At 36.7% G+C, this 27530-nt stretch overlaps 1 protein-coding gene across 2 annotated transcripts in view; it reads right to left on the minus strand.

The window, feature by feature from the left end:
- Nucleotides 1-2701: 2701 nt before the first annotated feature.
- LOC123528997 (protein maelstrom homolog) overlaps nucleotides 2702-27530 on the minus strand; it is a 53333-nt gene continuing 28504 nt past the window's right edge. For both annotated transcript variants that reach the window (XM_045309144.2, XM_045309143.2), the window contains exons 9-16: nucleotides 26688-26750; nucleotides 14257-14440; nucleotides 10001-10058; nucleotides 9631-9780; nucleotides 8599-8684; nucleotides 5627-5894; nucleotides 4414-4509; nucleotides 2702-3292 (exon numbers count right to left, since the gene is read on the minus strand). In XM_045309144.2, coding sequence (XP_045165079.2) covers nucleotides 3252-3292; nucleotides 4414-4509; nucleotides 5627-5894; nucleotides 8599-8684; nucleotides 9631-9780; nucleotides 10001-10058; nucleotides 14257-14440; nucleotides 26688-26750 — 946 coding nt within the window. In that variant the 3' untranslated portion in view covers nucleotides 2702-3251. The remainder of the gene's footprint in view (nucleotides 3293-4413; nucleotides 4510-5626; nucleotides 5895-8598; nucleotides 8685-9630; nucleotides 9781-10000; nucleotides 10059-14256; nucleotides 14441-26687; nucleotides 26751-27530) is intronic.

Consider the following 27530-nt stretch of genomic DNA (forward strand, 5'->3'; position numbering starts at 1 on the left):
GCTCACCTGTCACGAAGTGACAAGGTGAGCATTGGTGACCGCTTGATGTCCGTTCCAACATTTTAAAAAAAATCTTCTTCTTGAAAACCACTGGGCAGAATTACAACACCAAACATCAACAGGAATGATCCTTGGTGGCCCCCCTTTCAAAATTGTACAAAGAATATGTGAATACTGTGCGAACTCTGGTTGCCATGGCAACCGAAAGGAAAAACTTAAAAAATCTTCTCAAAAACCAGAAGCCCTAGAGCTTAGATATTTGGTGTGAAGCATTGCCTAGAAGACCTCTACCAAATTTGTTTAAATCATGACCCCGCCCCAGGGGTCACTTGATTTTACATAGGAAAAATCTTTAAAAATCTTTTTCACAAAAAACAGAAGGCCTAGAGCTTAGATATTTCACGATGTACATTGCTAGTGGACCTCTACTAAAGTTGTTTCAAATCCCGCCCCAGGGTCACTGATTTTACATAGGAAAGATCTTCAAAAATTTTCTGAAATAAACCAGAAGGCCTTAGAGCTTAGATATTTCACATTAGGATTCCTAGTGGACCTCTACAAAATTTGTTCCCAAATAGTGCCCCGTGTCAAAATTGAAACGCCCACCCCAGGGGTCACTTTATTTACATAGAAAATCTTAAAAAAAATTTTTCTTCTAAAACCAAAGCCCCTAGAGCTTAGAAAATTTATATACAGGTAGCATTGCCTAGTATACCTCTACTAAGTTGTCAAGATCATACCCCCCGGGTCAAAATTGACCCGTGCCCTAGGGGTCGCTTGCTTTTACAATAGGAAAATCTTCAAAATTTTTCTTAAAATAAACCAGAAGCCTGAAGCTTCGATATTTCACATTTAGCATTGCCTAGTGGACCTCTATCTACAAATTTGTTAAATCATGCCCCCCCCCCCCCCCCGGGGTCAAAACTGACCCCGCCCCAGAGGTCACTTGATTTTACATAGGAAAATCTCCAAAAAATGTGACGTCAGTCATATCATCCTGGTTCAAATAAGCCAACCTGTAGCAAAATATGCATCTCTGTGACCTGATTAACAAGAGCTGTCACAGGAGACAGCTTGCTCGACTATTTCGATGCTGGATAGTGAAACTGGGCACATCTGAGGAAACTGGAGCTGTCACTGGAGTGTTTTAATGACTCCATGGTGGATGAAGAATATTGCACAATAGCTGAGTTTTGTGTCAAAAATATTAAAGTTAAGAACAGAGGTTATCAAGATAAAGTGTATCAAAACACCATGTAAGTATAAATATACAAAGCAAAAAGGGGGCTTAATTCGTATTTGTGCAAGCGTTATGCACCTTGTGTCATTATTATGTGGTGGTGATGGGAACAACTACTTCCAAGTCTGAATTAAATCCATTTCCTAATAACGTGAGATACAGTTAAATCAGCAAAATCATACATAAGAATTCGTAGTAAAAAGGGGCATTATTCATGAAAATTGGTCCAGAGTTATGCACCTTGTGTTCATATGATGTGGGTGGTAAGGTAGAACAACTACTTTAAGTTTGAATCAATCCATTTAGTAAATAAGTCAGAATTTAGTGAAAGTGATCAAAACTTTAAACCTGAATTCTTAGTAAAAGGAAGGGGGATATTCATGAAATATTGGTGCCAGAGTTATGACCCTTGTGCCATATGATGTGGGTGATGATGAGGAACATCTATTTTAAGTTTGAAGCAAATCCATCAAGTAATAACAGAGATAAAGTGAAAGTGCATCAACACTTTAACCTGAGTTTAAGTACAATAAGGGGTGATCAAAAAAAACAGGCGCACCGTTATGCCCCTTGTGTCAATTGTTGCAGGTAGTTATGATGAACAATTATTTTAAGTTTGAAAATCAAATCACTGTGAAATAACACAGATACAATGATAATGCATCAAAAATAACATAAATTCTAATAACAAGTGGGCATACTTCATCGAAAAATTGGTGCCAGAGTTATGCACCTTTTGTCATATGAGTGAGTGATATGTGGAGCAACAATTTAAGTCTGAATCAAATCCATTAAGAATAAACTTAGATAAGTAAAGTGCACCCAAAACTTTAACCTGAAATTCCTAAGTAAAAAGGGGGATAATGCCATAAAACTTGGTGCACCCAGAGTTATGCACCTTGTGTCATATGAAGTGGGTGATGATGTGAACAATAATTTTAAGTTTGAATCAAATACATTAAGTAATAACTGAGATAAAGTGAAAGTGCACCAAAACTTTAACCTGAAATTCTAAGTAAAAAAGGGGGATAATTCATAAAATATTGAGGCAAGAGTAAGACTCTTGTGCCATATTATGTTGGTGATAATAAGGAACAACTATTTTAAGTTTGAAGCAAATCCATCAAGTAATAACAAAGATAATGAGAAAGTGCATCAAAACTTTAACCAAAGTGCGGACGCGGACGCTGTGTCGAGTTGGATAGCTCTCACTACTTCGTATAGTCGAGCTAAAAACCAGCAGAGTTCAGTACACAGCAATTTAAAAAAGTCTACATCAATACAAATGAGTGCTTCTGCTATTTTTCTGACAGTCCCAAATAAATCCTATCATTGTTCCATCATCTATGCAAAGTTATTCCAAAGATTATTGTCTGTAGACTTAAGTATTTTCCCATTAGTTTCACATGACTTTTCTTCAAAGATTCTTCCATTTTTCATCTGTGTCCAAACAAATACCTCTGCACAGTAACACTTTTATTTTTGGAGGCAGCAATGAGGGTTGGTGTACTGAAACTGAATTTTACTTTCATTTGGTTTTTATCAGAGTTGGCACACCCATATCAATTTTAAATCTAATTTTCAACCAAATATAAAATGAATACTTGTATAAATTCAGTCATATCCAAGTGAAAATGATATATCTCTTTTATTTCAGTTATGAAAGTCCTGTCATTTTCACTATATCACAAGTTTTACAGTCAGACATCTGTCCTTGTTAGTCTTTCCTTTTCAATAGAAGTCAATTTAATCCCCAAAATGCTTATTAGGCATTTCGTTCTAGTATCAAGTACTGAAACTTAAATAGAAAGTCTTTCAAATAAAAACAAAATCTTAGAACTTTAGAAATTCAGAAAATAACGAGATGTAATAAAATTTCTATTTCAAAAGTAATATCAGATCAATAGGAGTGTAGAACTGACTAGAGTCACTGTCATGCCTTGACGGTTAAAAACTGAATAGCAGTCTGATATCGAATCACTGATTGTCCTTCAGGTAGTTCGGGTATCTCCTATCTTTGTCTTCTGACTGGTCCTAGACTTCCATCATCCACTGAAATATACAAACCAATTAAAGAAATTTCTTAAATGGAGGTGAGAGAGCGGTGTTTGTTTGCTTTGAGAGAGTGGTGTTTGTTTGCTTTGAGAGAGCAGTGTTTGTTTGCTTTGGTTTAAGCACCATTTTTCAACAGTATTTCAGTTATGTAATGGCAGGCAATTAATATAAGCTATTTTCTTGGATTCTTTACCAGTACTAACCTGTTCTCTGCAAGTAACTGCCAATTTCCCCACATGACTGAAGTGGAGGGCAAATGCTTTCAGATTTTATCAGTAGTCATGCAGAACACACATCTTGCAAGGGGATCCAACTTGAAACCCCGGGATCTGTAGATCTACACTCTCCCTGATGAGTTGGATGGGCGAGACAGGGGCGAGTGTCAGGGTTAAACTTCATCTTATTCATAAATCAAGGTACTAAAACTGAATATATTCAAGTTTAACATTTCTTTAATACTATTTCAGTTACTGTAAAATCACATTTAATTTTGTGGGCATGGAATTTCGTGGTTTGGTTAAAACGGCAATTCCGTGGGGATATGAATTCGTGGATTTCAACTTTTGAACAAAAAATGAATGGGAATTTTACTTGTTCGCTGGGATTAAATTTCGTGGATTGACTCGACAACAATATCCATGAAAATTAGCCCCCCATGAATATTAATGATTTCACAGTATTTGCTTGGTGGTTCGTTTTCTTTCTCTTCATTACCCCAACTTTATTTTTCCCCTCTACAACCTCTATGCACCTCAGTTGTCAGCTATCTATACCAATAATCTTCTTCAATGATAGCTGTATACTCTGTTTCAATGATGCTTCCAACATGTTTTTGCTTAACCCTTACTCTGCTAAATTTCTATAATGAACTTGCCCATCTTTCAATTTGGACAGTACCATTAACTGTCAAAAGGGGTGCATACCAAAAAGATACTGACTGAATGGCGAACAGTCCTTGTAACTCTACATTTTCTGCACCGATTTTTTTTTTTTTTCTTTTTTTTGGAGGGGGTGAGGGGGAGGATCAACACTTTATCAGCAGTTCGGTAAATATCTGTCTAAGAAAACGAGTATGGTTTCCTTGCATAATTTTTAATTTCTTTGAACATTTTACTTACCCCAATCAGGGGGAGCATAACCCCTTCCTACAGGTGCTCCTGGTTTTCTACCATTTTTCAAAAATCCCTCCAACAATCCACCTTTACCTCTACCAACTGAAACAAAGATATACAGGGAATATAGTACACAGTAATATTATAAAATAACCTTTCAATAACTTATCAACAGTACATAATAACATTATAAAATAAGCCTTCGATAACTATGAACAGTATATAATAACATTATAAAATAAGCCTTCGATAACTATCAACAGTACACAATAGCATTATAAAATAAGCCTTCGATAACTATCAACAGTACACAATAGCATTATAAAATAAGCCTTCGATAACTATCAACAGTACACAATAGCATTATAAAATAAGCCTTCGATAACTAACAACAGTACACAATAGCATTATAAAATAAGCCTTCAATAATTATCCCTACCAGTTTGGAAGAATTACTTTCAGTTTTTACAGTAAGAAAAATTTCAAAATAGAAATTATTCAAGATGGTCTCCTTGAAGAATTCTGACAAAATATGTGCTGTCATTCCAAAGAACTGATCTTGTATTGGTTTTGGAACCAGTGCCAAGATACAACTACGTCAATTTATAATATTATATTTTTTTCCTATGCTGAATGATTGTATAGTATGCTGAATGGAGGGAGGGGAGTCAATTTTCCACATGTCAAAGGTCTAATTATCAACTAGAATTGTCACTCAGCTCTGTTACTGACCTAAGAAAAATTATTATTCTGTCCTGAATTAAAGCCAGTTAACATAGATGTATGTGCTGCAGTAAAAAGCCACATTGGTTTGAAAAATAGATTAAGTACCCTCAGTCTGTACAAATGGGCAAGAAATGTTATTTTTTATGCAATAGCTAGTAATCAGTTCCTCCATGGTAGATTTAGTACTTGCCTTCAGCAACTGAGGAGAGGGGAGGTGATGTGGAAAGAAAGTAACTGTGAGCGGTGCCATGAGAAAACCAACATAGTGTGTTTGCAACCAGCATGGATCCAGACCAGCCTGCGCATCCATGCAGTCTGGTCAGGATCCATGCTGTTCGCTTTCAAAACCTATTGCAATGAGAGAAACCGTTAGCCAAAAGCATGGATCCTGACCAGACTGCGTGGATGCGCAGGCTGGTCTGGATCCATGCTGGTCCCAAACCCACTATGTTGGTTTTCTCATGGCATGGCCCACTGTCATCTTGTTTAATACCTGGCAGATAACTAGTACCACCATTTATGGTAGGTTTTGGTTCTGCATCAGCAAACTGTGAGAAATGTTGCTGTGACTGCTGATACTGTTGTTGGGGTGGAGCTGAGACTGTCTGGCCTGGGAGCCTCAAAGGTGCTAGGTTCCCATCCTCCTCCTCTGCCAGACCGTTGTTAGGTGAAGGTACTAAAGGGGCACGTACAGGAACATTTCTGGCTACCATACCACGACCTATACCCATTGGTTGTTGGAATGAAGGCACTTGTGGTTGCTAAAACAAAGAGAAGGTTAAATCCTCACAAGTGGCAACATCTCTTATATTCTAGAAAATGTAAATTTTGTACAACAAATACATTTTGAACATGGAGTTTCTCTTCACCAGCACATACGGTAATAGATCAGACTTTAAGGAACAAAGTGTTCTTATGTTACTGAGCAGAAAATGGTAGAATAGCTGGCAAATGGACATAAGAAATTTATTTATTTGTTTATTTGGGTTTTACGGCGCACCAACACAGTATAGGTTATATGGCACCAAACACGACTACAAATTTTGGTTCCACATCTCATTTACATCAAAATAAAAACATGAGGTATGGAATCAACATCATCAAACTTTTTATTTGTTTGGTTTTTACATCACACCAACAAATTTTTTAGCTCATGTTGGCTTTTCAGCTTTTGATGGTGAAGGAAGATCAAAATAATGCATAGAGCGGCACCTAGGCAGAAATACTGACTTGATGGCTTTCTCACATCAAAGAATGCTACACCCCGTGAGGGCTTTCTTACCGACAGTGGTGAAGAGCTTATTTCGTACTGTACCTGCACAGGTTAATGCAGACTTTCAGTGAAAGATTCCACCACGATAAATTCAGAACACCTTTGCAGTCATGTTTATTCCATGGAAGTTATCATTAACTGTTACAGTTCCTTTCTTCTTACGAGGCATATTGTTGAGGGTGTATTCTATGTGATTACCTTAAATTGGTAATTTTGAAACCAATTTTGAAATACAGCTTCACCCAGCAAATTTGTTGCTTTTCTACCTGAATACAAGGGTCATAAAGACACCCTGTCTTGCTTACCTGATCTAGATTTTTACTGCAGGTGACCAATATCCAAGTTCGACCTAGATTTCTTAAGAACAAACATTCTGACCTAGAATTTCATTTACACAAACACTGACAAATCTCATGAAGATCAGGTAGAAAACTGAATGTAAACTAGAAAAGTCAAAGAGACACTGATGGTTGGCTGCAAATAGGATCATCTACTTGGCATGTCCAGTCATCCCGCTAAATTTCAACACTCTTGGCCTAGTGGTTCTCAAGTCACTGTTCAGGCTCCTGTGACCTTGATCAAGTGACCTCAAAATAAATAGGGGTCATCTACTCTGCATGTCCAATCATCCTATTAAGTTTCAACATTGTAGGTCAAGTGGTTCTCAAGTTATTTCCAAAAAATGATTTTACATGAACAGGCCACTGTGACCTTGACCTTTAATAGACTGACCCCAAAATCAATAGGGGTCATCTACTCTGCATGTTCAATCATCCTATGAAGTTTCAACATTCTGGGTCAAGTGGTTCTCAAGTTATTCATCGGAACTAGTTATCAATGTTCAGGCCCCTGTGACCCTGACCTTTAACGGAGTGATCCCAAAAACAACAGGGGTCATTTACTCTGCATGAACAATCATCCTATGAAGTTTCAACATTCTGGGTCGAGAGGTTCTCAAGTTATTGATTGGAAATGGTTTTCCATGTTCAGGCCCCTGTGGCCTTGACCTTTAACAGAGTGACCCTAAAATCGTTAGGGGTCATCAACTCTGCATGACCAATCATTCTATGAAGTTTCATCATTCTGGGTCAAGTGGTTCTCAAGTTACTGACCGGAAATGGTTTTCAATGTTCGGGCCCCTGTGACCTTGACCTTTCAAAGAGTGAACCCAAAATCGTTAGGGGTCATCTACTCTGCATGACCAATCATCCTATTAAGTTTCAACATTCTGGGTCAAGTGGTTCTCAAGTTACTGACCGGAAATAATTTTCATTGTTCAGGCCCCTGTGACCTTCACCTTTAATGGAGAGACCCCAAAATCGATAGGGGTCATCTACTTTGCATGTACAATCATCCTATGAAGTTTCAACATTCTGGGTCAAGTGGTTCTCTAGCTATTGATCGGAAATGGTTTTCAATGTTCAGGCCCCTGTGACCTTGACCTTTGACGGAGTGACTCCAAAATCAATAGGGGTCATCTACACTTCATGACCAATCATCCTATGAAGTTTCAACATTCTGGGTCAAGTGGTTCTCTAGCTATTGATCGGAAATGGTTTTCAATATTCAGGCCCCTGTGACCTTGACCTTTGACGGAGTGACCCCAAAATCAATACGGGTCATCTACTCTTCATGACGAATCATCCTATGAAGTTTCAACATTCTGGGTCAAGTGGTTCTCTAGTTATTGATCGGAAATGGTTTCCAATGTTCAGGCCCCTGTGACCTTGACCTTTGACAGAGTGACCCCAAAAACAATAGGGGTCGTCTACTCTAGCAGCCCTACAACCCTATGAAATTTGAAGGTTCTATGTCAAATGGTTCTCCAGTTATTGCTCGGAAATGAAGTGTGACGTACGGACGGACGGACGGACAGGGCAAAAACAATATGTCTCCTGGGGGAGACATAATAATCATTTTCTATGATCTGACCTAGTGTCCATAGACTTTAATCTTTGATGGCACAGTTCAAAACAAGATCTATACCTTATCAACATCAACATTCTGCACAGATTTTTCATGCAGATCACCTACTAACTCAGGCATCTGGAGTGTTATCAAGATTTTTTGATGATTCATCCTAGAGACCTAGTTTTCAACCCTGAATAACTCAGTTTCAAATTCCATTAGAACTGAGGTAAATATTTAAGACAGCCACATTCACAAAGTTTTATTTAATACTCAGTATTTACCTGCCAAGCCTGAGGCGGAGGCGGGGCATCTGATGGTCGTGGAGCACCTGCCCGTCCTGCATGCTTTGTCTGATTCAAACTCAAACCTAAATTGTAATAGCATAGAACTTTCAATTCCTGTGTTAACCATTCCTACAGCATTTGCAGAATACTGTAATATATATATATATAATAATAATATATAAATTAATATATAATCTATAATATTTTTCGGTAAAGGCTTCTTTTTGTTGTGGGCCTACTTTGCAAATGCGTGGCTCTGAGGCTTGTGGTGCTCTGTGCTTCCGAGAAATCTACCCTTACCTATTATCTTTTATGAACATTATGAAGGTAATGACAGCCTTCAACATATGGATGATGATATATGTAAAATCTAACATTAATTGGCACATCCACTGCCAACACTGCTAATAAATGTAATCTCAGAAGTGGCAAATTTTGAAATTTGCACAAAATTTGCAATTTTATCGCAGCCCTTAATTATGAACAGTTAGTTAAAGAACATTGTTGTAATCAGAAGAGATTACTGTTTCACATGGTCCAATAGTTACAATAATTAATACTTGAAGAATCTATCCTTTTACTTTCATGCAGAAATGGCAAAGTCTCAATTACCAAAAAGCATTATAATGCCTACATGTTGTGGCATACACATATTTACTTTACAAGAAAGACAAGGAGCTGCGTTCAATAAACGCTTGATGCCCCCGGTGGCATCCTTGTCGATACAAAGCAACCTAAGTCCAAAACGAGGTCAAGGTCAAACTGAGGTCAGGTGAAGAGGAATGGTCACAGGTTACATCTGCATTAGTACAAAGTCATTCTAGTAAGGGGTATTGATGCTAGACGAAACAGTCCCATTTGGTTAACCTCGTACAGACGGACAAACGAACGAACAGGGACAGGACAATCACTATATGCCTCCCGCATCTGTAGATGCCAGGGGGCATAAAAATACAAAATTTTAGTATTTTATGACAGAAAGTCAAAATCCACCAAAACACCTTGATGCATTAAGGTTTCATTTATTACCTTGCATACCCACTGTTAGTCCTCTCCCTGCTGCCATTGGAGGATAGTCAGCCTGATTTACATAAACTCCACCCACTGGTGCTATAGCTCCTCCTACTCCAGCTCCTCCCCATGCAGGAGCAGCTGGAAGTGTATTTGTATAACCTGGCACTGAAATTAAGAATTAACATTAACCCTTTCTTTCTCATAATCTACCAACATGCTTTAGATATAAATCTTGGCATTTAGGCAGGATTAACTTAAAATGTTATTGTATCAGTCAGTAATTTTGACAAACAAAAAAATGCAGTGCTCCTTATAGTAAAGTTTGGTTGTACTGTTAAATAACTTGTTTTTTGAATGACCATTATCTGATTTTGTGGTATCTTACCAGGAGGGTTAGGCCGACGTAATTCCCTGTAGTCTTCCTCTAGAGGAGGCTGTCTCGGCTGAAATACAAATGGTCTTCATGGATTTTAAATCAGAGACATACTGTAAAATCATTAATATTCGTGGGGGACTAATTTTAGTGGATTTCGTGGTTGAATCAATCCACAAAATTTAATCCCAATGAACAAGTAAAATTCCAATTTATTTTATGTACAAAAGTTGAAATCCACGAAATCATATCCCCACAAAATTGCCGTTTTGATTAACAACACGAAATTTCGTGCCCACAAAATTAAATGATTTTACAGTAACTTAAATCAGCTTCCAACATTTTAGAAGAGACCAGGTTTCTTCATGTCATCATTTCAGGCAAGAGCTGGCACAGGAATAAAACCAAACAACTTTCTGTAAGCCAGCTGAATGCCTTCCTCATTTGAATTAATTCTATGACCAGAAGACCAGAATGAGGTTATGTACCAACAGCAAGTGAGAAACAAGTGATCCTAGGTCCGTGACCTTGACCCCTTCACCTCAATAAACAACAACACCTTACAAGAATTTCTGGAGTCATTCTTCACTGCTTTTCCCTATCTGAATTTTAGATAGTACATGCAAAACAAGATATTAGTAATGTTTAGCTGCAACTATGCAAACATTTTAGCTGTTAGCAATAGATATACCTTACAGATTCATTATAGATAGAGCTAAGGGGTATATGAAGTGAAAGCCTTTGCTGTACAGACTTTACCATCATTTTCTAGCCAGCAGTCCAGTAACAGCATAGATGTCTCCTGCATTTTTGTGACAGCTACACTAAAACAAGAGGGCCATGAAGGCCCTGTATCGCTCACCTGACCTACTGACCTTGAGATCATAAAGATAAACATTCTGACCAAGTTTTATTAAGATATGGTCATAAATGTGGCCTCTAAACTGTTAACTAGCTATTCCTTTGATTTGACCCTGTGACCTAGTTTTTGACCCGACATGACCCAGATTCAAACTTGACCTAAAAATCATCAAGTTTAAAATTCTGGCTAAGTTTCATGAAGATACAGTCATAAATATGGCCTCTAGAGTGTTAACAAGCTTTTCCTTTAATATGACCTAGTGACCTAGTTTTTGACCCCACCTAACCCAGATTTAACCTTAACCTAAAGATCATCAAGCTTAACATTCTGACAAAGTTTCATTAAGATATGGTCATAAATATGGCCTCTAAAGTGTTAACTAGCTGGTGACCTAGTTTTTGACCCCACATGACCCAGATTCGAACCAGTCCTATAGATAATCAAGTTTAACATTCTGACCAAGTTTTATGAAGATAAAGTCATAAATATGGCCTCTAGAGTGTTAACAAGCTTTTCCTTTGATTTGACCTGGTGACCTAGTTTTTGACCCCATCTAACCCAGATTTGAACTTGAGCTATAGATCATCAAGATTAACATTTTGACCAAGCTTCATTAAGATATGGTCATAAATGTGGCCTATACACTGTAAACTAGCTTTTCCTTTGATTTGACCTGGTGACCTAGTTTTTGATCCTACATGACCCAGATTCAAACTGGACCTTAAGATCATCAATATTAACATTCTGACCAAGTTTCATGAAGATACAGTCATAAATGCGGCCTCTACATTGTTAACAAGCTTTTCCTCTGATTTGACCTGTTGACCTAGTTTTTAACCCAGATGACCCAATATCAAACTTGTCCAAAATTTTACTGAGGATAACACTCTGATCAAGATTGGGCCAAAATTATGACCTCTAGAGTGTTAACAAGCTTTTCCTTTGATTTGACCTGGTGACCTAGTTTTTGACCCCAGATGACCCAATATCCAAATGGTCCAAGATTTTATTGAGGGTAACATTCTGACCAAGTTTCGTTAAGAATGGGCCAAAAATGTGACCTCTAGAGTGTTAACAACCTTTTCCTTTGATTTGACCTGGTGACCTAGTTTTTGACCCCAGATGACCCAATATCGATATCGTCCAAGATTTTGTATAGGGTAACATTCTGACCAAGTTTCATTAAGATTGGGCCAAAATTGTGACCTCTAGAGTGTTAACAGTCAAACTGTTGACGACAAATGGATGGACGGACGACGGACACGGCGATCACTAAAGCTCACCTTTGAGCACTTTGTGCTCAGGTGAGCTAAAAAAAAATGCCACAAGTATTTAGATACCGCTATACATTACAAATATTACCAGTATTTTAACCCTTAGCCTGCTAAATTTCTAAAATGGAGTGGTCCATCATTCAATTTGGGCAATACCATTTATTATTTGAAGGGGTGTTCACTGAAAAGGGCTTTACTGACTGAATAGCGAACAGTGCAGACCATGATCAGCCTGCACAGATATGCAGGCTGATCTTGGTCTGCACTGGTCGCAAAGGCAGAATTACTTGCCACCAGCAGACTAAAGGTTAAAGACATTTATACTGTACAATGGTTACTAGTATTCTATGGACAGATGCTAAACTAAATACAATTTATAGGTGCCTACTAACAGTTTAGGCCAGGCAGAAACCTCAGGAGCATTTTTGGATGGTTGTACATAATGCTAAATCATGGCCTGTAGCATTTTGGAACAAGAGCTCTGCCAAGCGGGGCAATATACGCCCGAAGGGTTACATCAGAGGATGGGAGCAGAATTTATAGAACTAGTCTGTTGAAGCCCAAAGGACAGGAACAACAAAGGGAAGAAATTCCAAAAAAATTCTAAGTCCACAAAAAAATCCTTAACAGGTACAAGTATGTCAAATACACCTAGGGGAACCATCCATGTTGTACCACAGAAAAGTGGTCTCGGTTTTTCCCTACGGCCAATAATAAAAAAGTTTCATAATAAGCTATTTATAGTAACATAAAAGGGAAGTGATTCAAATTTATTTTATTGTAAGTGAACACAAACAGGATCTGCCAAATAAAAACAAGAGCACTGCAATGCAGAGCAATATACACAAAGCAAAGTCATATATGACCTTTGACCCCTAAGTGTGATTTTGACCTTGAGGCGAGTCATCCGAAACCTGCGCTCTGCACGTCGTCTCAGTGTGGTGAACATTTGTGCCAAGTTTCTTTGAAATCCTTCAAGCTGTTCAAGAGTTACAGAGAGAACACGAAACAAACTGATATGACCTTTGACCCCCCCCTCCCCCCGCCAAGTGTGACCTTGACCTTGAAGCGAGACATCCAAAACATGCGCTCTGCAGGTTGTCTTGGTGTGGTGAACATTTGTGTCAAGTTTCTTTGAAATCCTTCAAGGGGTTCAAGAGTTACAGAGCAGACACGAAATTGCCAAAGGACGGATGGACACTGGGGGTATAACATAATACGTCCCTTCGGGTGTATAAAAAGTGTAATGTATCTCAAATATAAATCTGTTGTCCAGTAAACCTTTCTTATAATCTCTTGCATAGCTTTATCAAGTATGCCATCATATCTGGTACATTAACTAGATGCCCATGAGCAACATGTCAAGTCTGCCAGGTGTCAAAAGGACTAACAGCACCAAGGCCTCTAAGTATGACCTTGACCTTTGAGGTAGGGGCTTGGTGTTGCATGAGACACTCTGTCTCACTAAGGCAAACATTTATGCAAAAAAAAAAAAAAATTGCTTTATGCATGGCAAAGTTACAGCCCGGACAAGTTGTAAAATGACCTCTGACCCCAAGTGTGACCTTAACCTTTAAGATAAAAAAGACTGCTTCAAACTTATCAAAGTTATGGCCTGGCCTGGACAAGCTCTAAATTGACCTTTGATCCCTAACTGTGACCTTGACCTTTGAGATAGGAACCTGGGATTTGCACACGACATTGAGTTAAACGTTTATGTCAAATATAAACAAGAATCCTCATTGCATGTCAAAGTTATAAGCTGGACAAGATCTGACATGACCTTTGACCTCTAACTGTGACCTTGACCTTTGAGACAGGAACTTGGTGTTTGCGCAAGACACTCCATCTCACTGAGGTTAACATTCATGCCAAATATAAACAAGATTGCTCCATGCATGTCAAAGTTATGGCCCGGACAAACAAATCTGGGTGGAGCGATGCATGCACATACACCGAACAGCCATTTGGACAACTATGTCTTTACTTCTGCAAGCGGCTCGACAAAAAGCATGTCACCATGTCAAATATTTAGCTTTTATCAGAATGTCTGTTTATAAATATTCTGATGTACCTTCAGCATGCAGCAAAAATAAAATGGCATTTAATAACACATAACAAATACAATATACCTTTAGCTCCTTTGTTTTCAACATCATGTCTGACTTCTGTGGTAGACGTGAATCTTGTTTATTGCAGACGGGCATACTGGAAGGGGAGAGTACTGTAATAGCACCAGTATCATCCCTTGCTGGTAAATGGTTCTTTGTAATTTGCACATCAAAAAACTGGCACAGAGCATCAGAAATAGCGTATCTGTAATTCAGTGTACGAAATTCAGATTTGAATCCACTTGCCCGTTCGGGCTACCAGATAGGAAATTTTCCAAGCCCGACACCAATTTCACTAGCCCAAACTTTAACACCATAAAATATTTAATTTTTGCACCATATATAGCATTTTGTTTTACAGACATTTATGCATGTTTGAAGGAATAAAAATAGACATATATGTTTGCCATGTTTTCGAACAATTTAAACTCTGAATACTCCAGTCCATATCCAGTGACCAAGGCAAGGTGGTGGCCAGGTGTGGGTACATAACTTCACATGTTTATAATAAATGTTCATGGAAAAGAATGAAAGAAGTTTAATGAAATTCTACCAATTGGTTGGTTTGTAATGTACAAATCTGTGGATTTTTTAACAATTAAAGGACAATAACTCTAAGGGAAAGTGAATCAAAAAAAAAAACAAGAGGACCATGATGGTCCTGAATAGCTCACCTGTCCCCACATGAACCAGTTTTGAACTGAGTATGACGTCGTTTTTTCTATTATTTGACATAGTGACCTAGTTTTTGAGCTCATGTGACCCAGTTTTGAACTTGACCTAGATATCATCAAGAAAATTCTGACCAATTTTTATGAAGATCCATTCAAAAATATGGCCTCTAGAGAGGTCACAAGGTTTTTCTATTATTTGACCTAATGACCTAGTTTTTGAAGGCACGTGACCCAGTTTTGAACTTGACCTAGATATCATCAAGGTGAACATTCTCACCAATTTTCATGAAGATCTCATGAAAAATATGGCCTCTAGAGAGGTCACAAGGTTTTTCTATTTTTATACCTACTGACCATATGTGACCCAGTTTTGAACTTTATCTAGATATCATCAAGGTGAACATTCAGACCAATTTTCATGAAGATCCATTGACAAATATGGCCTCTAGAGAGGTCAAAAGGTTTTTCTATTTCTAGACCTACTGACCTAGTTTTTGACCGCAGTTGACCCAGTTTCGAACTTGACCTAGATATCATCAAGATGAACATTCAGACCAATTTTCATACAGATCCCATGAAAAATATGGCCTCTAGAGAGGTCAAAAGGTTGTTTTTTTATTTGACCTACTGACCTAGTTCTTCACGGCATGTGACCCAGTTTCTAACTTGACCTAGATATCATAAAGATGAACATTCTGACTAACTTTCATGAAGATCCATTGAAAAGTATGGCCTCTAGAGGTCATAAGGTTTTTTCATTTTTAGACCTACTGACCTAGTTTTGGACTGCACGTGACCCAGTTTCTAACTTGACCTAGATATCATCAAGATGAACATTCTGACCAACTTTCATAAAGATCCCATGAAAAATATGACCTCTAGAGTGGTCACAAGCAAAAGTTAACGCACGGACGGACGACGGACGCTGCACGATCACAAAAGCTCACCTTGTCACTTTGTGACATGTGAGCTAAAAACAAAAGAGTGGACTAATTGTGAAGTTGGGATGGTATAAGCATTCGAGATAACCAACCTTTCTCCGGTCCACTCAATTACTATATCAACTGACTTGTCTTATATATAATACCTAAATCATAATGACATATTTGTCAGTTACATACTTGCATACCATTGTAATACATCTAAAACGTAATAACTGTTTTTGTCTGCAGTTTAAGAAACAGATTTATAATCAAATGTACATGTTAATATATGTAATTATTTTAAATGACTTAAAACTGAGGCAGCAAAAGTTGTATTATTTAAAATACATAGAAATGCAAACAACCACATAATATCAATTAAAAACAAACTCAAAAAATAAATAAATTCTAAATTTAGAAAACTGTAGGTTTTCCAAGATTATTTTTATTTCACCTATTTTTAGCATATGCGGAGGATATATATTAAGATGCGAGACAAATTTTTTTATTATTATTTCTAATTCATATATTTTCAGGGGTTTTCAACAAATTTAAAGCATTTTAAAGTAGATCTGTACCACTCTGATATTTTCAATTGCAAATCAATATGTTTTTTACTCCAATATTTCAATAATTCACTAAACACATGTAATAAAATTTCTGTAACATGTCATCATTGGTCACCAACAGTTCATCCTGGCTTGCTAACAGTTAACATCAGTTTCTTTACTCACCAACATTTCACATTTTTTCAGTAACAGTTCACATTAAATTTTGCTGTCTAACAATTCATCTTTACTCCTTTACAGTTCATCAGAGTATGCTAACAAATCATCTTTGCATGCTCTCTGAGGGTTCATTATATTCTGAGAGAGCTAACTCTCTAAAAGTTCACCTCTGCTCTCCTACATTTCATCTGGGCAAGCAATGTTACAGCAAGAAAGTATTTTGTGCAAAATTTACCAATTAATTTTTTCATAGAAATATGCCTATTAAAGTGCATCTCACTGAACTTGTATGCTCATATTACCTGTAGGAGTACTCAGTTATGACATTCCTGTTTGCCCTCTGGAGATTACGAACTTTGACCTTGATGACAATAGTGAGTTGGGAGTATCAAACTCATCCTTTAAATGTCTGAGTCAAATAATGCCAAACTGACCTTTAGCATAAACTGATCAAAATGTTGCAGAAGTTAAAACTACATGTATAGCTATTATTAACACTGCTTTTACATAGGGAAAGTAAAATCTTGGGATCATGACCTTTGACCTTCAAGTGTAACCTTGACCTTGAACTGAATGACCTGGGCTGTGCACTCTGTATGTCCTCTTGATGAGATTAACAATTATTGATGCTTATTCCATGAAAATCTTACCAGTGTTTAAGAAGATAAGAAGCAAAAACAAATTTGAATTTTTTATCTTTAAATGTGACCCTGACCTTGACCCTAGTGACTTGAGTTGTGCACTCTGCATGTCATCTTTATGAGGTTTACAACCAATGCCTAGGCAAGCATTTTTGTATTTTCTGTTTTACAGGATCGCCAGCCCAACTTTTTAACAAGAGCACCGCCTTGCGGGTGCTGACGCTCATCTGATTCTTTTTGTGTAATAGAAATATTGTCCTACCCATGATTTTCTAAGTCTAAAAAGGGCCATCATTCTTGCAAAAAGCAGGATAGAGTTATGTTTCTTGATGTTCAGTGTCCACTTATGATGGTGAAAAACTGTTGCAAGTTTTAAAGCAATAGCTTTGATAGTTTATGAGAAAAGTTGACTTAAACATAATACTCAACCAAGAAAATGATTTTCTAAGACCAAAAGGAGCAATAATTATTGCAAAAAGCCGGATGGAGTTATGTTGCTTGCTGTACAGGGTCAGCTTATGATGGTCAACAAGTGTTGCAAGTTTCAAAGCAATAGCTTTGATAGTTTAAGAGAAAAAGTTGACCTAAACATAAAACTTAACCAAGAAATCTGATATTTTCTAAGTCCAAAAGGGGCCATAAATCTTGCAAAAAGCAGGATGGAGTTATGTTTCTTGCTGTACAGGGTCAACTTATGATGGTGAACAAGTGTTGCAAGTTTTAAAGCAATAGCTTTGATAGTTTAGGATAAAAGCTGACCTAAACATAAAACTTAACCAAGACAACTGAGTTTCTAAGTCCAAAAGGGGCAATAAATCTTGCAAAAAGCAGGATGGAGTCATGTTTCTTGATGTACAGGGTCTGCTTATGATGGTGAACAAGTATTCCAAGTTTCAAAGCAATAGCTTTGATAGTTTAGGAGAAAAGTTGACCTAAACATAAAACTTAACCAAGAAATCTGATATTTTCTAAGTACAAAAGGGGCCATAAATCTTGCAAAAAGCAAGATGGAGTTATGTTTCTTGCTATACAGGGTCAGCTTATGATGGTGAACAAGTATTCCAAGTTTCAAAGCAATAGCTTTGATAGTTTAGGAGAAAAGCTGACCTAAACATAAAACTTAACCAGGCAACGCCGACGCAGACGCCGACGCCGACGCCGACGCCGACAACCGCTCAAGTGATGACAATAACTCATCATTTTTTTTCAAAAAATCAGATGAGCTAATAAAAAGAAAGAAAAATAAAAGTCAACTTCAGTACTTGTGGAGTTTTTCAACTAACGATAATAATATCTCCTTCCTTCCTACCTAATGTATTTTACTTCTTAAAACTGTCCATCCCATAGAAAATGTTTAATTCAAACAAGAAAAAATAAAAGAGTGGACTAATTGTGAAGTTGGGAGGGTGTATGCAAATTCGATAACCAACCTTTCTCCGGTCCACTCAATTATATTATCAACTGACTTGTCTTATATATTATACATAAAACAAAATGTTAAACTGGAACCTTACATACTTGCATATTATATTCATTCTTTCAAATACAAATGTTATACTTGTCTTTTGTTTTGATGATAAATTTACCATAAAAACGTAAGCATCAATTTCAGAAAGACTTTTATTTGACTTTACTTCAAAGCAGCAAAATCTGCAATAATTATAATACATAACAATATCACCTGAATATAATAAATAGTATATTCTTAATATAGTACATTGTGGGGTTTTCCAGTATACAATAATTATATCTCTTTACTTCCTTGGTTTAAACAATATTTTATTAATCACAATTCATTTACAACATGTATACATATATATCAAAAAAGCATACAGGATTGAGTAGGAAGCTGAAAGCTTATTTGAAACTCTCTCCTTTAAATCCTTTACTTCCTTGTTAACAAAAGTTCTGAACTAAGCAAAAGATGACCCCATTATAATTTTCTTTTCTTTTTTAAAATCTACTGAAATATAGTTATATAAAAAAAAGCAGAATTATGCCATATGAATTATCAGCACAGTTCAATGTAAGATTGATACCCTTATGTGAATTATTATTTGTCAAATCTAAAAAAAAACTATCTGGGCCCTCAATTCATTTTTTCCCCAAACTTGGCACTAATCTCTCCAAAAAAGAATAAACCTTTTTCTGCATCTACTTTTTCAGAGATATTCAACAATTTTGCCACATTTTCTATGTCAAACAGGGGATCAATTTTGTCAAATAAAAGGTAGAATTAAGGGCATAAACTTGCAATACAGTGTAAAAGATCTGTGTGTGTGAAGTTTCAATCCAATGCACCCTTGGACCTAAAAAATATTTTGGGAAATTTTCCAAGTGCAAAATGTGAAATAATCATGTCAAAAGTCAGAATTATGGAACTTGGTATGTGAACTTGTCCCATAATCCTCAAAGCCTGTTTAAAGTTTCAAGATAACATCTGTATTGGATTCAGAGATATTCCAGGAAAACTATTCACAAATATTGCCAAACAGACCTTAAGCACAACCTGATCAAACACTGCAGAAATATTTTTTTTGTATCAATTAGAAATCAAACAAGAGCTGTCAGTGGACAGCGCGCTCGACTATTCTCAGTGCTTGATAGTATAATATAAGCTATGAGTAAAACAATAACATTACAATAAGCATATTCTAAGTCAAAAAGGGGCACTAATTCAGTCAAAATGATTAACAGAGTTGCCTCCTCCTTTTTATAGACTGGGGTCATGATGGTAAACAAGTATGCAAAATATCAAAGCAATATCTCAATAAACTTGGAAAATACTTGGGGTGGTACGCAAACTTTAACATTTATTCCAAGTCGAAAAGGGGCCATAATTCAGTCAAAATGCTTGATAGAGTTGCCTCCTCCTTTTTACAGACTGTGGTCATGATGGTAAACAAGAATGCAAAATATCAAAGCAATATCTCAATGGACTATGAAAATATTTGGGGTGGTACGCAAACTTTAACATTTATTCTAAGTCGAAAAGGGGCACTAATTCAGTCAAAATGCTTGATAGAGTTGCCTCCTCCTTTTTAGAAACTGGGGTCATGATGGTTAACAAGTATGCAAAATATCAAAGCAATATCTCAATGGACTTTGAAAATATTTGGGGTGGTACGCAAACTTTAACATTTATTCTAAGTCGAAAAGGGGCCAAAATTCAGTCAAAATGCTTGATAGAGTTGCCTCCTATTTTTTACAGACTGGGGTCATGATGGTTAACAAGTACGCAAAATATCAAAGCAATATCTCAATGGACTATGAAAATACTTGGGGTGGTACACAAACTTTAACATTTATTCAAAGTCGAAAAGGGGCCATAATTCAGTCAAAATGCTTGATAGAGTTGCCTCCTCCTTTTTACAAACTGGGGTCATGATGGTAAACAAGTATGCAAAATATCAAAGCAATATCTCAATGGACTTTGAAAATATTTGGGGTGGTACGCAAACTTTAACATTTGTGTGACGCTCATGCTCACACTCACGCAAACGCCGATGCCGGGGCGTGTAGGATAGCTCCCCTATTCTTCGAATAGTCGAGCTAATAAAACCATTTAATTGCACTTGCAGAAAAATCCTTTCTTAAAACAGAACAGCATCTCATGTATTTTATTACTAAGAATTCTCTATTAGGACAGAAAATATTTAGTTCAAACAAGAACAAGAGCTGTCTCCATAGGATGACACATGCTCCCGATGGCACTTTGAATGAATAGTTATGGCCGATGTTAGAGTTTAGGACCTTTGACCTACGGACATGGGTCTTGCGCGCGACATGTCGTCTTACTGTGGTACACATTCATGCCCAATAATTTTAAAATCCATGCATGAATGACGAAGATATGGACCGGACACGCCCATCAATGCACTATGATGAAAAATGACCTTTAACGTCTAAGTGTGACCTTGATCTTTGAGCTATGGACCTGGGTCTTGCACAAGACACGTCGTCTTACTGTGGTACACATTCATGCCAAGTTATTTGAAAATCCATCCATGGACACGCCCATCAATGCACTATCATGAAAAATGACCTTTAACGTCTGTGACCTTGACCTTTGAGCTACGGACCTGGGTCTTGCGCGCGACACGTTGTCTTACTGTGGTACACATTCATGCCAAGTTATTTGAAAATCCATCCATGGATGACAAAGATATGGACCGGACACGAAAATTGCGGACAGACCAACAGACTGACTGACGGTTCAAAAACTATATGCCTCCCTTCGAAAAAAATAAAAGAATGGACTAATTGTGAAGTTGGGAGGGTATAAGCATTCGAGATAACCAACCTTTCTCCGGTCCACTCAACTATAATATCAACTGACTTGTCTTATATATAATACCTAAATCATAATGACATATTTGTCAGTTACATACTTGCATACCATTGTAATACATCTAAAACGTAATAACTGTTTTTGCCTGCAGTTTAAGAAACAGATTTATAATCAAATGTACATGTTAATATATGTAATTTTTTTAAATGACTTAAAACTGAGGCAGCAAAAGTTGTATTATTTAAAATACATAGAAATGCAACCAATCATATAATATCAATTAAAAACAAACTCAATGAACAAAACAATTCTAAATTTAGTAAACAGTAGGTTTTCCAAAATGTCTATGCTAAGATTATTTTTATTTCACCTAGCTATTTTTAGCACATACAGACGATATATATTAAGATGCAAGTCATGACTTGCAAAACAAACTTTTTTATTATTATTTCTAATTAATACATTTTCAGGGGTTTTCAACAAATTTAAAGCATTTTAAAGTAGATCTGTACCACTCTGATATTTTCAACTGCGAAACAATATGTTTTCACTCCAATATCTCAATAATTCACTAAACACATGTAATAGAATTTCTTTAACAGGTCATCGTTGGTCACTAACAGTTCATCTTAGCTTGCCAACAGTTCATTAGTTTCTTTACTCACCAACATTTCACATTTTTTCAGTAACAGTTCTCATTAAATTTTGCTGTCTAACAATTCATCTTTTACAGTTCATCAGAGCATGCTAACAAATCATCTTTGCATGCTCTCTGAGGGTTTGTCTGAGAGAGCTAACTCTCTAAAAGTTTACCAAGGCCTTTTTCGGTTTATGGAACCGCCGCTCAAAAAAACGAGTTTTCAGAAAAAGAAAAAAATTTGAAAAAAGTATTTTTTTTATTTCCTCCGCTATGACATGAAAGCTTGCAGAAGAAAAAATGCATCGCATATTCCAAAAAGAAAAAAAAAAGTCTCGTTCTTCGAATACTCGTCACGACGAACGAGTCAAATCAACATTAGGAATTCCTAAAATTCTATTTTTAAACTTCATATCTCATGCACGACGTATACGTCCAATTAAAATTTCCGATATATACTCGCCCAATCAGCATGCTTGTTATGCAATTTACGAAACATTTAAAAATGGCTACGCCCAGGCTGTATTATTTCCAAAGTTCTGAAGTAATTTTAATGAAAATGCAAGAACATTCAAAGTTGTGACGTAGTGCTTTCCTGAGAGAGAGGCCTTATGTTGCCTTATGAGAGGTCACAAAGTTTTTCTATTATTTGACCTACTGACCTAGTTTTTGAGGGCACGTGACCCAATTTCGAACTTGGCCTAGATATTATCAAGATGAACATTCAGACCAACTTTCATACAGATCCCATGAAAAATATGGCCTCTAGGGAGGTCACAAGGTTTTTCTATTATTTGACCTACTGACCTAGTTTTTGAAGGCACGTGACCCACTTTCAAACTTGACCTAGATATCATTAAGGTGAACATTCTGACCAATTTTCATGAAGATCTCATGAAATATATGGCCTCTAGAGAGGTCACAAGGTTTTTCTATTTTTAGACCTACTGACCTAGTTTTTGACCGCACGTGACCCAGTTTCGAACTTGACCTATATATCATCAGGATGAACATTCAGACCAACTTTCATACAGATCCCATGAAAAATATGGCCTTTAGAGAGGTCACAAGGTTTTTCTATTATTTGACCTACTGACCTAGTTTTTGAAGGCACGTGACCCAGTTTCGAACTTGACCTATATATCATCAAGATGAACATTCAGACCAATTTTCATGAAGATCTTGTGAAATATATGGCCTCTAGAGAGGTCACAAGGTTTTTCTATTTTAAGACCTACTGACCTAGTTTTTGATGGCACGTAACCAAGTTTCAAACTTAACCTAGATATCATCAAGGTGAACATTCTGACCAATTTTCATGAAGATCTTGTGAAATATATGGCCTCTAGAGAGGTCACAAGGTTTTTCTGTTTTTAGACCTACTGACCTAGTTTTTGATGGCACGTAACCAAGTTTCAAACTTGACCTAGATATCATCAAGGTGAACATTCTGACCAATTTTCATGAAGATCTTGTGAAATATAAGGCCTCTAGAGAGGTCACAAGGTTTTTCTATTTTTAGACCTACTGACATAGTTTTTTATGGCACGTGACTCAGTTTCAAACTTGACCTAGATATCATCAAGTTGAACATTCTGACCAACTTCATAAATATCCCACAAAAAATGTGACCTCTAGAGTGGTCACAAGCAAAAGTTTACGGACGGACAGACGCACAGACAACGGACGCTGTGTGATCACAAAAGCTCACCTTGTCACTATGTGACAGGTGAGCTAAAAAATTGACGAGCATCATCGCAGTATGATGGTTCATGTTTATTTCAAGTTTTATGAAATTCTTTCCGATAGTTACGGAGAAATGGCTGCAGACGGACATTTTTGGGCACTTTTCATTAAATCAAGAGCAATAACTCTAAGGGAAATTGACAAATCCAATATAAAACTTGACGGGCATCATCGCAGTATGTTGGTTCATCTTTATTTTAAATTTCATGAAATTTTACCAGCTAGTTACTGAGAAATGGCTACAGATGGACATTTTTCAGTAAATAACGGGCAATAACTCTAAGGGAAATTGACCAATCCAAAAAAAAAACTTGACAGGCATCATCGCAGTATGTTGGTTCATGTTTATTTCAAGATTCATGAAATTCTACCTGCTAGTTACTGAGAAATGGCTGCAGACGGACAACGCCATTTCAATACCCCCCTCCCGATTTCATCGGCGGGGGATAATAAAAACCCCTTTCCACTAAAAATTAGAAAGACAGTTCCCCCAAGACAATACACTCTCAACAATAATAATTGCCATTCTATATAAAAACCCCTTCCACTAAAAATTAGAGAGACAGTTCCCCCAAGACAATACACTCTCAACAATAACAGTTGCCGTTCTATACCACAGTGGTCCTACAACAGGCCATGTTTTAACTGATCAATTCAGTTTTAGCTATGTTTGTATTAACCAGATGATCATTTCCCTACTACATAATTATTTTGAATTTTAATAATCAATTTCTGCGATGTTAGATGTTTTCTCTGTGTGTGTATAGTAAAATCAACCTCATCTTTTTGGCCCATCAAGTTTATTTTAGCTACTTAACTAGTGTCACTGCGAAATTTATTTGAAATCAGACAATTCAAATTAGAAAATCAATTTCATCGGGGTGCCGGAGCATAGTGAATGGACAAGGGTACTGTGAGGAGGGGGTGGGGGGATAGGATACTAAGAGATAATATCAAGCATTACAAGATTTTTTTAAGCATGCATGTGGGGTAGTTGTGGCAGGATTTGAGAGGGATGGGGGGATCTCCACTCCTATCTGCCTCATACCAGTCACACTGTTTATTATATTGATGATGCAATAAATTAACTGTGTTTTCTAAAATTATCTGCATTAACAGCCATCAGTAACTAGGAAGTGAATGCACACAAAACAGGGCCTCCTCTGGGTTTTTCATACTTGTCGCCAACCTTTTCGCCAATTTGAAAAAGTTGGAGCCACTTTAGAGCCATTTTTGAGCCAAAGTTCTGAGCCACTTTTATTTCTTTTAGTTGGCTGTCATAGTGTGCATAGAGAAATAAAATATTGTAAATAATTCAATAGGAATAATAACAACTTTTGAAGGTGTATTAGTTTATTGTAGAAGTAAATTCAATTTGTAGTTGGATAAAAAATGACACAAATCATTCTCTAATTTAAGAATCATATCTATCCATGTCAGAATTACCAATATTTCAGGACTCATTTATTTTCGGAAAGGAAAATTCGGATTTTTTTCTATTCTAAAAGGTCGAGTTGAACACTCTTCTAATGATTTTTAAGAAGCCACGGTAGCAAGTGATATCTTCCAGTTTCTGAACATTTCAATTTCAAAGAAATTAACCAGGTCCAGGATGCAAATTGAGGCCGATGTGTTTTAATTTTCGGATCCATCGTTAAAATCTTTTATGAAAACTAAGGAATCAAAAATTATCTTGCAAAAAGTAACAAATTAAATGTATCTTTCGAACTTATTTAAAATTCGTCAGTCATACAACTGCATGCCACAAACATGACAATCTTTTTTTTGTAAAAAATCGCAACACATAAAGTACACCGTAATCGGCGTTAATTTTGGTGAATTCTCGGCAGAGGTCAAACATACAAGCTGGCAGATGTTTTGATTACTGATTAATCTTCAATTCACACATTATTACGCAATTATCTTCTCAAAGTGTCAACCAACTTCAATAGTCGAATTGTCAAATACACCGCCTAGACTGGTTATCGATTTTATTCACTACCAGCGTCTAGGTAAACACGTGTATCGGGAACAAATTCTTGGGCCGCTTATATCACTATGGAAAAAACAAATGCCGAGGAAAAAAACTATGCGCCACTTATTTTCGCCAGTTCGCAAAATTTAGCGCCAAATTCTTAAAATTATCGCAAATGGCGACATTGGCGATCGGCAGCGGAGGCCCTGCAAAAATACGCACTGCCAATTCATCTGTGCCCTATATCTATGTAATGTAACTTCAACCTACAACTTTTACCATCAGATTAACTTAGGCATATCTATGTAACGTAACTTCAACCCACAAGTTTTACCATCAGGTTAACTTAGGCATATCTATGTAACATAACTTCAACCCACAAGTTTTACCATCAGATTAACTAACGTATATCTATGTACTATAAGGTAACCCCTGTGGATATTGTAAATTCTAACACAGCCAGCAAATAACCTACTTACATATATAGCAAAATCTATCTCGAGTTATTCTGCAATAACCCACGCGCATGCAATGATGTCATCCGATCCAGGTGCGTAGCACGGTCGTAAAAAGTAGTTAAAATTTTTTCTAACACTGTTGATACTAGTATGTCGTGTTAGAATTGAAATAACAAGTTCCAAAGTGTGATTTATTGTAGAATAACCCCGGTTTTTCATTCTTATGCGAAACAACATATCACCCAGGCGTACAGCCTTTGTGATATATTCTTATGCATAAGAATTCAAAACATGGTTTATTCTATGATAAACCACGATTGGGAACTCATTATTTCTTAAGTAACTTCAACCAACAAGTTATACTATCAGGTTAACTTACGCATATCTATGTACTATTCCTAGAGCACAGTCTTTCACCTCAAGTTCCTCATGGTATGCACATCTAAAATATAACAAAAATAACAAAATCTTCAGAAACATTCATTTCCATTATAAATATTTATTGTCAACAATGGATATAAATTAACACTCAGACCCTATTAGCCATCTGTGCTCCTTACAGGCAAATTCTAGGGGCCCAGCTATTATTAGCGGAAAAATATACTGACAGTGATTTAGACCTACATACATGTACTTAATAATAAGTCTTTTAATTTGCTTCCTTCCAAAATACATCAATTTCTTAAATACAGGACACTCATCAAACTCACACTGGAAGAGAAAGTTTCCACCAGTGCATGAGATGTTCTAAACATAGGATACAGCCTCTCAAACAAGGACGCATTTAATTTAAAGTTTGATTAATTTTTGCAGAACTACAGGGTTTTGGTTGTTTATGGGCATTTTTGATAGAGGCTGCACGCTTATGGACATTCCAGTATTTTGTTACATTGTTGAGTTACAGGACATGCAACCTGTCACGAAAATATTATTTGTACAAAAAGTACAAACCATATTGCAGTCAGTCTTCTAAGCAGCCATGGTCTGTTAACAGCTCATTTTTCATTAAAAGTCCTCTTTGGCCTTTAGGACTTTTCATAATCCTGATATTTCTGTTTGTCGCCACGACCGGCCGTTCTAAGCTCTTTAACAGTCTTCAATAAACCTCTACTTTCTAGTGTTGTATTTCTATGGGCGCAGCCATTGTTAGTATGCCGACTGGTCGTAGTATATATCGGTAATTTTAATTGGTCAATTTAAGTGACGTCGTGCATATTAATAA

This window comes from Mercenaria mercenaria, chromosome 13 (assembly GCF_021730395.1).
Source record: "Mercenaria mercenaria strain notata chromosome 13, MADL_Memer_1, whole genome shotgun sequence".
In the NCBI taxonomy this organism is placed as follows: Eukaryota; Metazoa; Mollusca; class Bivalvia; order Venerida; family Veneridae; genus Mercenaria; species Mercenaria mercenaria.